The sequence below is a fragment of the Amphiura filiformis genome, chromosome 3 (assembly GCF_039555335.1).
Source record: "Amphiura filiformis chromosome 3, Afil_fr2py, whole genome shotgun sequence".
NCBI lineage: Eukaryota > Metazoa > Echinodermata > Ophiuroidea > Amphilepidida > Amphiuridae > Amphiura > Amphiura filiformis.
In genome coordinates this window covers 37,191,475-37,206,282 of record NC_092630.1, presented here as the reverse complement: position 1 = coordinate 37,206,282, position 14,808 = coordinate 37,191,475, and the positions used below count along the sequence as shown (strand labels likewise).

The following is a 14,808-nucleotide window of genomic DNA, read 5'->3' as shown; positions in this document are numbered from 1 at the left end:
TGCAGAAGTCAGCAGAATTACAGCCAATTCTTGAGAAACAAGTCGGAGAAGCCGTAAGATAGAAAAGGACAACATAGCACCAGGCACTGATGAAATTACCAGGCTGTATTGCAACTCACAAAGATATACAATAAAATACTACAAATTAATAAAGATGATGCCAAGAAAATGAAAATAAAAGTCATAATTTTACACAAAAAAGATGATAAGGCAGACACGCCATCAACCTACTTTCACACGTGTACAAGATATTCACTAAACTTATCCAAAATCGAGTAAACTATTTCCTGGTCCAAAACCAACCGAGAGAGCAAGCCAGTTTTAATGCAAAGTTTTCAACTACAGATCACCTACAGATAAACCAACTGATAGATAAAAAGTCAATTATACCAACTCAACCTTTGTCTTGGAATCATATTACCAGAAAGCATTTGACTCCATACAGAATAAGGACATGTTTGATGCACTAAGAAAGAAGAGTAAATGAAGGATAAATTATAGAAGACATATACACAGAAGCAACAGTAAGAATGTATAAAGACAATGATGTCTCAAAAGAAGGGAAGATAAAAAAAGGAGTGAGACAGGGAGCCGCACGGTCACTAAAATTTGTCACAGTAATGATGAATTATTTGGCACGTTGTAGGGTAAGGAACACACTTTTGGCACACTATCGGAAATATTCCCCTAACACATAAATAATTTGATATAGTCTCTTTAGGTAAGGTATGTTCACACTCATGTCACTTCCTTTCCGTGTTTCCACGTGGATGCGTATTTTGCCAACATTCACTTAACCACTCGAAGAAAAGAAACACATACTAGTATTACCAGTAATGTACCCATCCCAAATAGAAAATTATAAAAACAACAACAATTAAATCAGTGATCAAGCAATATGTATGAAAGACGCATGCAAGTTCCAAAGACAATTACCATAATTAATGATTATTCAAATCGTCGTACTTTACACAGGAGCCATGTTTGTGTATTTTTAGTTTTAGCCATCCGGAGTGACCCGATTGACAACCTCATCCCCCGCTTTACCCCATAAAAATGCAGCTTTTGGAATCATGTGAAAGCTTTGGGCGTTTTCACATCCCGAAAAAAATCATGGCCATGAGTGGAATGACACCATTTATATGAAGCATTTGGATCTCCGTTATAGAACCCATACCATTCCTCTTGTGTGGCATTTGTCTCGATATTTTAGTGCAAACACAGTGTCATGCTCCATCCAACTCGCCTTAAGTGTAATATTACAGTTGAAAGATTCACCTGAGTTCGGGGCACTCATAATTCACGGACGTCTCTGATATCAAATATTCTTGAAGCGTCATGTCACATAACAGTATCGTATTTCATAGACGTCTCATAAATCACATACTCCCTAGTTTCAAAACCCAGTCGCAAACGATATTAGTAATTTTGGTGAACGTGCCGGCGCAGTGGGAATAATTTTGTGAGCAGGACTTATCAGGGTTGTAGCTAGCCCAAGTTGAGTGCCTGCTAATTTTCCTATCCAGTTCATGAATTAGAGCGCAGGCTCGGGTACTCTTGGGATTGTTTTACTTCAAAACATTTGATTTTGGCCATTGCAATCTAAGTGTGTTCTGGGACCATTTGTCAGAATTTGAACAGATAGATATAATTTTTGCACAGGTAGATATTTGCTAAATATATAGGAAAGCTTATTCTAATACACTCATTAGTATTACTAAATGTGCTGCATCGAGTGCCCAGCTGTCAACAAAGCTCGACGTATGTGATATCACAGACTCCCCGTATGTGAAATCACTGACCGTCTTTGAAATCAGTGACGTCCGTGAATTACGAGTGCCCCGAACTGATATAGAGCGTTATTGTGAAACAAGGTCAAAGTGTAACGCATGAATGCTACAAAGTCAAGTACTTTTTTGACTAATGCTTGGTTTAAACCCTCGAGCAAATAAGTGTCATTTTAATAATGTGAAATCAATTGTGTCCCAACACAAAGGCATTTTAAAGCGAAATACTGCATGTTAGTGTTTGACTTGATCAAATTTGGCAGATGAAGTTATAATCAAAGGAACTGTGGTTTCAAATATAGTAGATTTTTCAAACTTATTAAGATTTCATTCGTGTTATTAATGGAACAAAAGATAGAGGAAAAATATAATAATAGTGTTTGGTATTGGGTTTATTTTGGTATACTTACTTCTTGCGGTACGGTGTACGGTTGACTGTCAAATGGTGTAACCATGGTAACAGAGCTAATTTCCAAACACTGTGCTTCATTGTATGATAACCAACGATTAGATACATCTGGCAGGAGACAGTCAGTTTTACGTGTGCATCTAAAATAAAAGAAAACAACTTGAAATAAAACTATATTATGAAACACTTAGTTTGTAATACTATGAATGTAAAAGGAAAGGCTAGGCTAGGAAATACAGTTTCTTCTAATTTATATATGAAGAGCTATTTCCAAACCGTGTTAAGTCCACAAGATTTACCTAAAAAATTAGGAATTATGGCAATGAAAAATAAAATTACTGTGAAGTGAAGCTGACATATATAGGACCATAAAAACATGTTAAGTTACAATCTGGAGACTTTTGATTTTTTTTTAATGAATTAATTTGTTTTAAAAAGGTGGGCACTAATACTAAGGATGTAAATATCACATCATTTAGATGCCATATTATTCAAATTTCGGTGTGAGCAAATATAGTTGAAAATATTATATTGTGCGTTAATTGCGTATTCTTACTTACGTTCTAGTAAGACTACACCATCCGCAATATGGATCACCATCTTCCTCCGTAGCACCGATGCAGTCATCACAGGTTGTGTAGTAGCCACAGTTTTCAACGCGTAATTTGAATATCTTTTATTTGTAAAAATGATAAGAAAAAAGAAAACTGATTAGAATGTATGACTATCGGATGATAAGCAGCGAAATTTTGGCAAAAAGTAATCAATACATTTGGGGATTTATAGTTCACAGGCCTTTGCACACTTTACATATTTTCACTGACACTTTGGCCCAAGCCACACCTTATTAAACATTCTCATGCATGGACGCAGGTCAATATAGGTGCAGTCTTCTATTCTACCAACATATACCGTAATTGTTTTCACGAGAACATTGTTGAACCTCACCGGGGATCGAATTCTCGCATTGAAGAGAGCAATGATTTTTGAAATCCATATTCTTCTTACAATCCTCTTACAATCAAAACGGGGTTACAAAGTAGGTTATAGCATGGTTATAGCAAGAATGCATGGCTCAAAATTTGATATATGTCAGATGAGACTCATTTAACCTAGAATTTCTAAACAAATGTCCAATTGTGGAGATTTGGTTTTTGTCTACACGCTACCATATCTACGTTTGACTAATGTCTTCGAAAAGGGAGCATTTCGTTTCTTATCCATAAAACTGTTCAATGTGTTACCTTTTGTTCAGTAAGTACTGTCAGGTGTTGTTTGCCGTCTTCTGTTGTTTGCAGATGATCATCTCTCAGTACAGGGCTACCTAAACTAACTGTCTCGTACATCCTACTGGTTTCGCCACCTCTAAGATGATACTATTTAGAAAATGTAAAGGATGCAAAATGATAAATCATCATCAAATATTATGTGTTTTTTTTTTCATAACGATGTGTGTCGGGGTGTGTGGGGGGTGCGTTTGCATTTTAAAATGCACGTACACACACACACACCCTCCTCCACACACAACACACACCCCTACCTCCACTAGGATCTCGCAAATGTCAATTTGTAAGGTCTTCAAATGTCCTGGTCAAAAACACGCTTCCGATGTCAATTGTTGTTATTAATCTATGTCATTGACAGATGCCCGTTTGACTTATGTGTCAAAGTGTATGTTAAGATCTTTGGGTGACACACAACCAAATGAATTCCTGTTGTTGTGCTCAAAAACATCGATAAAAACCGCTATATTTTACATGTTTAATGATTTTATCCAGGGCTTAAAACCCAAATCTGGCTATGTACAAAATAAGTGTGTGTTTAAACATTATTTTGATCCTTTTAAACCCCATAAAAACAAACAAAAAACTAACATTCCGCCAAAACATTATTTCCCAAGTTTATACTAAAATGGTCGTCCAAATCTAAGTACAACATATAAATTAGGGGGGGGGGGCAAAAGTGAATTTCAGCGTGTCATTTGTGTAACTGTAAGGGGTGTCTCAAGGGAGATGTGCTCCCTAAGAAGTTGGGATTTTTACAAGCGAGGCTTCACGCGACGCGGAGGTAATTCTGGTTGTGTTATATGAATTACCGCCGAAAAATGGAATTTACTACTGTGTTTTGCCACTGAAACACGCTATTTTTTCATCCAATTATAAACTTTGATCTATTTCTGTTTTTGTGAGGTGCAAGTTCGCTGATTTGGTATGATAATTTGAAAATGTCATACTTTTTTGTGTTAAAACAAAGAAATTAGAGCTCTTCAAACCGGGGAATGTCACGAGCTAATTAGTATGCATAATTGGTCACGGAGCGTCACGGTCACTGGTTGTTATGCATAGTTACTTTCACACCACACAGCAGCGTTTGTGCGTGCTCACGAATGACCGTATTGGGTTGTGGGCGCCACCCCTGCCACCCGGTTATAGTAGGCATGGTTCATGGTTCTAAGCCCGGCAGGTTCGTTTTGCATACCTGCATACTGCATATTTTTAGAGTTTCTTAGTGGCGAGTATATAAAATATATTAAAGCTACTTTATTTGGAGAGCATGTTTTGGAGTTGTTGGTACGAGCGTTGTGGTGGTGGCGTGCATGGAGAGGGTGGATGGGTGTGCACTTCCGTTTAATTTGTTGATATTTTTCATTTTGTTAGGTTAATGAGTGTGTTTTACTTCGTTAAAATAACTTGAAAATAAAAACACCCCAAGATATGTAGTACACATTTTTGTAGATGCACTGTCACCTTAACAGTTTTACTGGACTTCCCCAAGGCTATATAATTATCCAAACAGACTTAAATGTGTATGGTTTATCCAGTACCATTTCCTATTTGTATTAATAAAAATGTATCATTGCAAACAAGCAATGTATTGTATCATTTGTTCTCAACCTATAAATTAAACAGGAACTAACTATACTGATGAGTCCCTTTAGAATTGAATAAAAAAGGGGTCACCTTTTATCAAATGTTTACTATTTATGAATTACATGGCACCATTGTAGGCCGAAAAAATCAACGTTTTGCTTCTCGTACCCTCCCTCTGAGATTTGTGAGATATGCCAGCTTTTTTTAATTTTTTAATTATTTTGGAATGCTTTAGGTCTGCTTTAGGAAGGCTTCATACATTTTTTTGCAGTACTCTAAGGGATTTATCCCTCATAATCTCATATTTTGAAAAAGATAAGAAAACTACTAACAATGCAAATTTTACATTGAAGTACAAAAACCCTACCTCATTTATAGTTCATGCACACTCATTCATATAAAAATAAATTACCATACCACGTTCCTGTGTTCCCTATTAATAGGCCTATGATACTAACTTTTTCTCTGGTTAATTATACCTCTCTCCCCCTTTACCCCTTCACCAAATGTTAGGGCTCAGGTTACTGCTAGATTTTGAATACAAACTATATTTCGAATAAATCTGGATTTCATAGTATGTCCCATCATTCAGTGTGACATTCCAACTTAAACCTGTACCAGGGTATAAAAAGCATAGACCATCCAAAGATAGGCATTATGGGATATGATATCACTAATCTACATAAACAATGTGTATTTTGTTGTGTTCCAATATCTGTGGTTTTGAATATTTGCCAAGGAGGCAAGGACAGCTAAATGTGCTAAATAAAATAGTTTATGTTAAGGTGATGCTGACTGAATCATTTTAGACTGATCGTTTTTCCAAATTGAGACACAGACACCCAGAAAATTAATTCACACTCGTGACACAGAGCATTGTACAGTCATCCAATCTAATTAGCATCTCTCACAAATTTTGAGATGTCTGCCCAAGAATCAAACAAAAGTGTTTATATCATGTGTTTGTATTTTGTTTACGATATGCCCAATCATGCAACATTTGATGCTTACAACTCGGCGAACTCGCCACAAAGAAACTCTAAAAATATGCAGTATGCAGGTATGCAAAACGAACCTGCTGGTTCTAAGCCCTCGTTTTTATAGTAAGAACTTACCTTCGTAAGTTGTCCTGTTGAGGTACCAATGAAAGCAATGGTGTGTTCCTCTTCTATGGTAGTGATGATTGATGACACAAGAGTTGATGACCATTCTATGATCGCAGTTGATTGGACAGATTCAGTCAGTTTCCCTCGAGGAAGAGCGTAGTTTAAAGCATTGCATTTTTGCTGATCAGCAAATTGCGTCGTGTTGTAGGTGCTTGGATCTATTGCCTAATGCAAGGTGAAATAAACATAGGTTACTCTGTTACAGGTTACAAGTCCATAGTAAATCGAGGTTGTTATTAGTATTTCATTGATCATTGCAGGGCATAATTCGCAGCTGAGTATGTTTGAACATTAGCAAATTGTAATAATACCAAAACGTGTCTACGTAACATTTGAAAAATATTATTACCTAGCTGGGGGGGACCCCAGCTAGGGTCTGTTTTTTAGTTGTTTTCACTTCGTCTGGCAACAAATGAACTCTATATGCACTCTGTGGGCACGTACCATTTTTTTAAATTAGTCTTCAGGGTTATTCAGTGAATGTGCAAATGTATTGGGTTAAAGAACTGGGCCTTGGTCTATACCAGGCCAACTTACTTGGGAGAGCCACACATACGGAAACTTGATAATGCTAGATAACTTGAACATGGAATTGAATATACATGAATCCAAAACCCACCCAAGTCCATGGGAAGTGATTTTGAGAAAAAAACCTGTGTATCATTTTAATTCCTTCAGTTCGATTTACCTGGTCAATATGGTAAGTTTTACGTGCAAATGAGTGCGTTAAACTGTATTAGGTATGACGATTAGCATTTCAGGGACTTCGTAGGGGTTCATTTTAAATGCTGGATTTGGGTGGTTTTTTGAATCATATACTAAGACAATAAGGTTGGAATGAGATTACCACTAGTAAGATAATACAAAATAAAGCACACAGTTATGTATAATGTTGATAAGCATTCTGCCATGCAATATAAACCACACACTTTCCTTGATTAACCCCATTTTTTTTCAAAAGTCACTCTCCAGCAATAAATGGTTACAAGTGGACTTTTATACATATTGGATTTCAATCAATGTGTTACAAGACTCAAATCATAGACTTGGGTTGATTCTTTCATACATGCTATTTTTCCCATGCTCAATAGACACAGAGGATGGATTTGAGTTGTTCTTTCATACATATGACAGGCCTATGTATAGCAACACTTTCCCATGCTTAACTCACTCAATTTGGCCAAAGTATGGACTTGGGTGGCTTTTGTATTCATATATTCAATTGAGGTCAAAGGTCATTAAAGGGGTAAAATATTACAATTGCATTATCTGGACATCTGTAAGGGGTATGGGGCTCAAACTCGGTGAAAACAAATCTTATGACCAGGGGAACATTTTGTAGGGGTCAAGTCAAAGGTCATGCAGATGTTAAATTGTAGAAATGCATTTCCTGGACATCTGTAAGGGGTACGGGGCTCAAACTTGGTGACAATAAACTTAATGATCAGGGGAATATTTTGGAACACTCTGCAGGGGTCAGGTCAAAGGTTATCTGGTGGTCAAATCTTATAATTTCATTTTCTGGATATCTGTAAGGTGTATGGAGCTCAAACTTCCGTGACAACAAATTTAATGATTAAGGGAACATTTTGGAACACCGTGCAGGGGGCAGGTCAAAGGTTATCTGGGGTCAAGTCTTAGAATTTCATTTTCTGGACATCTGTAAGAAGTACATGGCTCAAACTTGGTGACAACAAACCTAAAGACCAGGGGAACATTACGGAACATCATGCATGGGTCAGGTCAAAGGGCATCTGGGGTCAAATCTTAGAATTGTATTATCTGGTCATCTGTAAGTGGCTCAAACTCGGTGAAACAAAACTCATGACCAGGGGAACATTTTTGGAACATTTTGCAGGGGTATATTAAGGAACATCATGCATGGGCCAGGTCAAAGGTCATCTGGGGTCAAATCTTAGAATTGTATTATCTGATCATCTGTAAGTGGCCCAAACTCGGTGATAACAAAATCATGACCAAGGGGACATTTTTGGAACATTTTGCAGGGATCAGATACCTCCAAAACACCAACAGGCCCCAGCTAGGTTTGTGGTCTATGACCACCATTGGCCACTAGTTTTTTATTGTCCTCAATCATTGTTTGACCATTTTTGAAGGTATATTTGTTTTGATTTAATATGTGAAATGTAAGGTGTTATTCACTATTATGTTTTAATTATAATAACTACAAGTCATAATGTAGAATATAATATTATATAGGGTGGTGCGTTGAAACATGGCCTGTCATAAACAATAATAAACAATAATAACCATCAAAACACAATAATTTCATTTGGATTTTATTTACCTGCTTATAAACTTGATAAGATTTCTAGCTTTTAGCCATTTCAGTAATACTGTAGCCTTTCATACGTAACTCCCTTACCCGATTTCGCTCAGTTGTTTACCTTTATTTGCAGGCCATTGTTTACATAATATCCTATCACTCAACACGCAGTAGTTACTTCCGGTATCATAATTCAGGAATATTAGGAATACACCTAATGCTTTATAAAATGATAGGTGAAGAAACCCGGGTATTCGTAGGTAACATGAGCGATTTAACAAGTTCTATATTGAGTTTAGAGGTTCAAATTTTGCTGTTATGATAATGAATGAATAAAATGGTAGTTTTTAGATCTCTTTGAGATGGTACGTCCAAATGAATAGGTGCTTTTACCTTAGATCAAAATAGTAGTTAAGCAGCAAATTTACATAATAACTAATTGTTGAATGAATCCGTATATGGGTAATAATATTGTCCGGGTCCCGTTTTAAGTTTTTGACAATTAATTTCCATTGGTATTATGTATTATGTATTATGCTGTATTCGTAAGTAACATTTCAGTATTTGTAGGTAAGAATTAGACTTTTGGTGGATATCGCAATCAAATCTTCATCTTATAAAGCACTTTGAATGTATTATTTTCTTTATGGGCGTTTATTGATATTGAGACCCTATCATGTATATTTAATGTCGGTTCACAGTGGTTGAAAGAGGATTGAAGTAAGAAACAAAGGCACTAAAGTGACTTTAATTTGCTTAATTGCACACAAATCGCTAAAACCGTTATTGCAGACTTGTGAAGTCCATCTTGGAGTCAGTTACGTCTTGTGGCCTTTCGTTTGAGGGCAACTATAATTAGCTTTATACTAGGGTCCACCACTGTGTTGTCTAGATCATGAGACAATGAGAAAAGTCGTTTTTGTCCATGGTATTCGAAGGTAAACTTAGCGAAAACGTCAAAAGTTACCTTCGAATAAACCAATTTGGACACAAATTACTCAGAAACCAGAAGGTCGGTAAACGTTTAAAATGAAACACACATGACAGCTGACAAATCCAAGTATTTATCCCCTTCTAATCTTCTTCTAATCTGATTTTTCTTTCAAATGAGCAGACCGTCGTCTATTTGAGCCGTATTTAGTTTTGCATGGTGGGCATGTATGTGAATTCGCAACTTTCATTGACATATGATTTGATAGCAAACATACAGGCCTTCGTTATGTACCAATATGGGCATTGGCATGAATGGCGGTGTTTCACAATACTGTCATGATGTCAAATTGTATTCGTAGGTAACATTCGGTTACCGAAATTTACCTACGAATACTTTGTATTGTTGACATCTCAGAAATATTTAAACGCAGTCTATTGAAACTTGGTAGAAATAAAGAGTGTATTACCATGCACCTATTGCTTAACTATTGTTTACTATTCTCTCAGTTTGTGGAAATGACACAGCTTTTAACATGTATTCGGAGGTAATGCATATTTTTTACCAAACCTACCTTTGTGCCATTTAGAATTTCTGGCAGCTAAACACAATAATAAAGATGTCCGAATGCAATGCATTTCAGTATTGGATATATCAAAGCTTGTATCAATTGCGCATTTATTAGTGATTTCCATTTTTTAAAGATATATCTAGTGCTATTATACATTGTATTTGTAGGTAATGTAAAATACTACCACTCAAAAAATTATTACAAAAAATTCATAATTATGTACAAATATGTGAAAAATGAACAATCTTTGAATACACACCTTTCAGGAAATCAATTTAGATTCAATCCAATGACTTCTTTTCATAACTGATTTAGATGTTTTTAAAAATACTTTAAGAAATATTGTGAAAAAATGGGTAAAAATAGCATGTTTTGGGGTCTCTGTGTCTAAGTTTTTCACAGAAGGGGGTCTTATTATATATGGCGCGAAGCGTATGATCAATGCCAATTGATTAATACTTTTAAGTTATGGCCCTGAACATGCCGTGTACACTTTTCGTTGGATTCGACCATATAATGCTAGAGTATACTAAACATCATGGGAGCCAGGCCATGTTTAAACGCACCACCCTATATAATATAAATCGATTGATTTTGTTGAATGGGGATTATCAGCTTTGCTATATTTTAACATGTTTTATAAGCCAGACCCTTTGATTCAATACTAAATTCGATTGGCAAAACAGTTCGCTGACCACAGTTTAAATTTAAGTTTAATTACCAAAATCTAAATTTGATAAATTAAGTTAATTAAAGCAACAATAATAACACGTCGCTTTCACACGTTTTATTCAAGTTCGACTTTATACAGCTAGATCGCCTTTGTTAAAAAAAAACATGCATTTAAATGAGGCTCGTGAATAAGTAAGAATATCTGTTGTGCAATACTCGTAAATCATAAAATATGGTGAAATTCATTCATGATCATTATTGTATAACAATAAATAAGCGACAAATATAGAAAAATAGCAGCTTAGTGGATATATTTTTAATGATTTGCCATAAAAAAATTTATTCTGTCGCGAATTTAAAAATCGGAATTATCGGGTATTTGATACACCAGAAGGATATTCCTCGTATTCAGAATGCAATTTGATGTGTCTGATGTGCTCTGAGGCCCCACAAAAATACTGTGCAAAGGTGTGTGACCGACCCCTTAACGACATGAGGAAAAATGTCCATTTAACTGTGATACTTGAATTAACCCTAACACCCAGAGGGCTTTTTGGCGCCTTGAAGGGAAAGAAGGAAAGAATAAAAGAGAAAACAAAAAATGTTGCTCTGAGTGGGATAACCCTAGTATGTCAAGCTCACCGACACTTAGCCACGGGTCTTACACCATAATGCATTGTCCGATTTCAAAGATCATTCATCATGTTCATGTAGAAACATTAAATAACATGTTTCTGCTGCGCTTATTTTTGAGGTGATATACTATTGTACTAACCGAATGGACCTCTTTAACATAATGAGTACTCTCAAATCTCATTGTGAAAAGTTAATCCTGTAGAAATAGCTCAGATAAAACTATGATGCAATTTTATCAGTTTCGCCGTCGAGCAATAATTAAAGGCGGAAAGAGGAAAAGTGATCCCGCCCGGGAATTGAACCCAGGACCTCTGGTTTACGAGACCAGCGCCTTAACTACTTGGCCACAGGAGTTTCATGATTAGGCAGACTGGGAATTCAACCTACAAGCGGTCACTTAACCCTACCTCCTTCGTGCAAGTCATCCCAATGTGGCTCGAGCTTTGACAAGCGTAAATAATGCCGTTCTCACTGTAGAGGGGCACAACATGGAAAACAGCGGCTTTTTTCGACGGGAATAAAGCAAACTATGATGCAATTTTAATTGTTTCGCCGTCGAGCAATGATTAAAGGAGGAAAGAGAAAAAGTGATCCCGCCCAGGAATTGAACCCAGGACCTCTGGTTTATGAGACCAGCGCCTTAACCACTTGGCCACGGGAGCTTCATGATGAGGCAGACTGGGAATTCAACCTATAAGCGGTCACTTAACCCTACCTCCTTCGGTAGGAGAGTAGGGTTAAGAAGTGGTGTGAAAATATTGGTATTATTCTTATAATGTTTTTGTTCTTCTTCTTACTAGGATTAATTAAGGGATCTGGAATGAGCGTTTTGAGCGTTTCGACAGTTTTTTTTGTGGGACATGAGAGCACATAAGACATATCGAATTGCATTCTGAATACGAAGAATGTCTTTCTGATATCAAATAATTTTCATTTTTGAAATTCACGATATAATACAAATTTTATGACAAATTATTAAAATTTGATATTTTGCACATTTTTGATATATAACAGTCCTCGAAGTCCTCGAAATAAATCTAATGATAAATTCATAAAGTGTATGTAGCTTGGAGGAAAAGCCGACGACCAATTTTGTCCTTTCATATTGAAGATATGGATTTTTTTCCCAAAAGACCCTAATTTTTTTTTCTTCAAGACGAAAGGTCAAAATTTTCAATTGATCGTCGGCTTTTTATCCCACCTACATACACTTTAAGTATAAATCATCAAATTTATAAAGTTTACTTCGAGTACTGTTAAATATCAAAAATATCAATTTTTAATCATTTGCCATAAAACGTGTATTACATTGCGAATTTCCAAAAAATCAAAATTATTTGATATCAGAAGGTCATTATTCGTATTCAGAATGCAATTCGATATGTCATATAATTCATACCCCATCCCTTAATATGAATCGAATTTGTTTTAGAATTATTTTATTATTCTCATTTTTTCCTTTTTCTTCCGTTTCCTTGTTTATTCGTTCGTTCTTTTGTTTCTTTTTGTATTTCTTTATTGTGGAAAACATCGACAATATTGGTAATACATCAAACAAATGTTTAAATGTGACCTCGATATTGACAAAAATTGGTTGCTTGATTTTGTATAATCGTTTTACAGTGATAAATAACTACTTACGATTCCACAATTCTGACCATTAATGTATAATGTACCATCTCCGCGATCCGTACTCTCCAAACACGCCGCAATCGCCCTCAGAAACATGGACTCAATGTCGTTTAGTCTAAAAATACACAATGCGGATCGGTTATCTGCCGTGAAGTCAGTTGGGTCTACACTTTTGGCAAATAATCCAATGAGTACCTGTTCGTTTGTAGGAACACCTAACGAATCAGCAAGATCTAAACCAACTGTTGTGAGGTGAACAGCTTGGATCAAGTTGTAATTTTCACCGTTATTTGTGCATTCAATTACAACCTCTGTCCTAGAGTCAAGGTCTGTACTGTCATGGCATACGCGGTTTATTTTTGACAAAACATTTGTGTATTGCATGCCTGATGACCTCACTCTATCAAAATATTGAGTTGTGACAAAATATGTGAATCCATTAAAATCAAACACATCTTTGAAATCAACTTGGAAATTAGTGACAGCAAAGGCCAATCCATTATCTCTAGGTATACTAAGTATAGACTCGTCAGAAAGTCTTCGCCGGCTAAAAAATGTGATATCTTGAACAACTGGATCTGTAGCTCCGACATACAACATCTCTCCCACCCCATTGCTAGTGCTGTCAGGTGCAGGTGCAATGGTGTATACTGTGCTAAGATTGCCTGGTGCTGCCACTTGTTGATCAGCTAGCATGGAGACCTCTATATCATTGGGATCTCGTATCTGACATTTTCCGCTATCATAATTCCCACATGTGATCAGTTTTTCATCGTCAGTGTCATAATGAATGATGAGAACTTTGTTATGATTAATACAGTCTTCCCTATCTATATCATTCGTACATTCGATGAAAGTAGGTACACGTTTTATTTCCTGATAAGAAGGATTTAAATGCACCACGTTATTCGAGGCACCAAGATACACATCTCCTGTTGTCTTGTGGATGACGAAATGATTGAATATTGGATCACACAAATATTCACAATCAGTTGGTACGGAGTATGAAGCGAGTTCATATGCTGAAAGGCCAGCGTCGAGACTGACGGTTGTTTGAAAAGTCACGAATAGAAGAATTGCAGGTGGAAATATGTTGAGAAGTAACATCTTGTCACATTGAGATGCGTTTGGCAAACTACAATATAACCTCGTAATGTCTGGTATCAATAGGTTGTGAAAATATATAGTTTACTCAAACACGTGATGAGTTTCTCTACACTTTTCTCTGGGTAACCCTTTAAATTCAGTATCTTCTTGAAGCAAATGCTACACCAAAGTATTACCTTACTACAATAATGAAGATCAATTTCATAATTCAATTAATTTAGCCTTTAATTAAAAGACAATCCTGCCTATCATTCATGTCATTATTGTCAAGAATACTTATTATATCACCCATGTAAAGATTGGAATAGCCTAAACACGGAAGGACGTATTCGTGAGAAAATACAACACTAAATCAATAACAATAATTTTACGATACAGGTTAAACACAACATTACCTATCTACGAACAGAAACATAAAATATCAATATATACTGGTTCTATTTTGGAAAATGTTCTTATTTAAGCATCAAGCGGCATATTTTCGTAAAACCTGGCAACTAAATATATTGCTTAATTCGGGTATCTGAATTCAAACAGGAAACCCATGACCCTAAAAAGACCCCCACCAAGAATCCCTGCATGATTATACAAGGGACAAAAATTAAATATCTTGCTCCAAATTCACTAAAAAACATGACAAAATATTTATCTGGGCCTAATGATCACAAAAATGTAATATAGCGCGTATGACATAGAAAAAAAAAAGTTTTGCCTTGCTTTGTAGGTCCTAATCCTGTTTC

At 36.0% G+C, this 14,808-nt stretch overlaps 1 protein-coding gene and 1 non-coding gene across 2 annotated transcripts in view; both read right to left on the bottom strand.

Annotated features, from left to right (window-relative positions):
- LOC140147243 (hepatocyte growth factor receptor-like) overlaps nucleotides 1-14,068 on the bottom strand; it is a 41,081-nt gene extending 27,013 nt beyond the window's left edge. The window contains exons 1-5 of the mRNA XM_072169023.1: nucleotides 12,971-14,068; nucleotides 6,182-6,397; nucleotides 3,441-3,572; nucleotides 2,757-2,869; nucleotides 2,198-2,336 (exon numbers count right to left, since the gene is read on the bottom strand). Of these exons, the coding sequence (XP_072025124.1) occupies nucleotides 2,198-2,336; nucleotides 2,757-2,869; nucleotides 3,441-3,572; nucleotides 6,182-6,397; nucleotides 12,971-14,068 (1,698 nt within the window). The remainder of the gene's footprint in view (nucleotides 1-2,197; nucleotides 2,337-2,756; nucleotides 2,870-3,440; nucleotides 3,573-6,181; nucleotides 6,398-12,970) is intronic.
- Nucleotides 11,918-11,991, bottom strand: Trnam-cau (transfer RNA methionine (anticodon CAU)). The gene has a single exon. It is a non-coding gene; the product is annotated as a tRNA-Met (tRNA).
- Nucleotides 14,069-14,808: the final 740 nt, after the last annotated feature.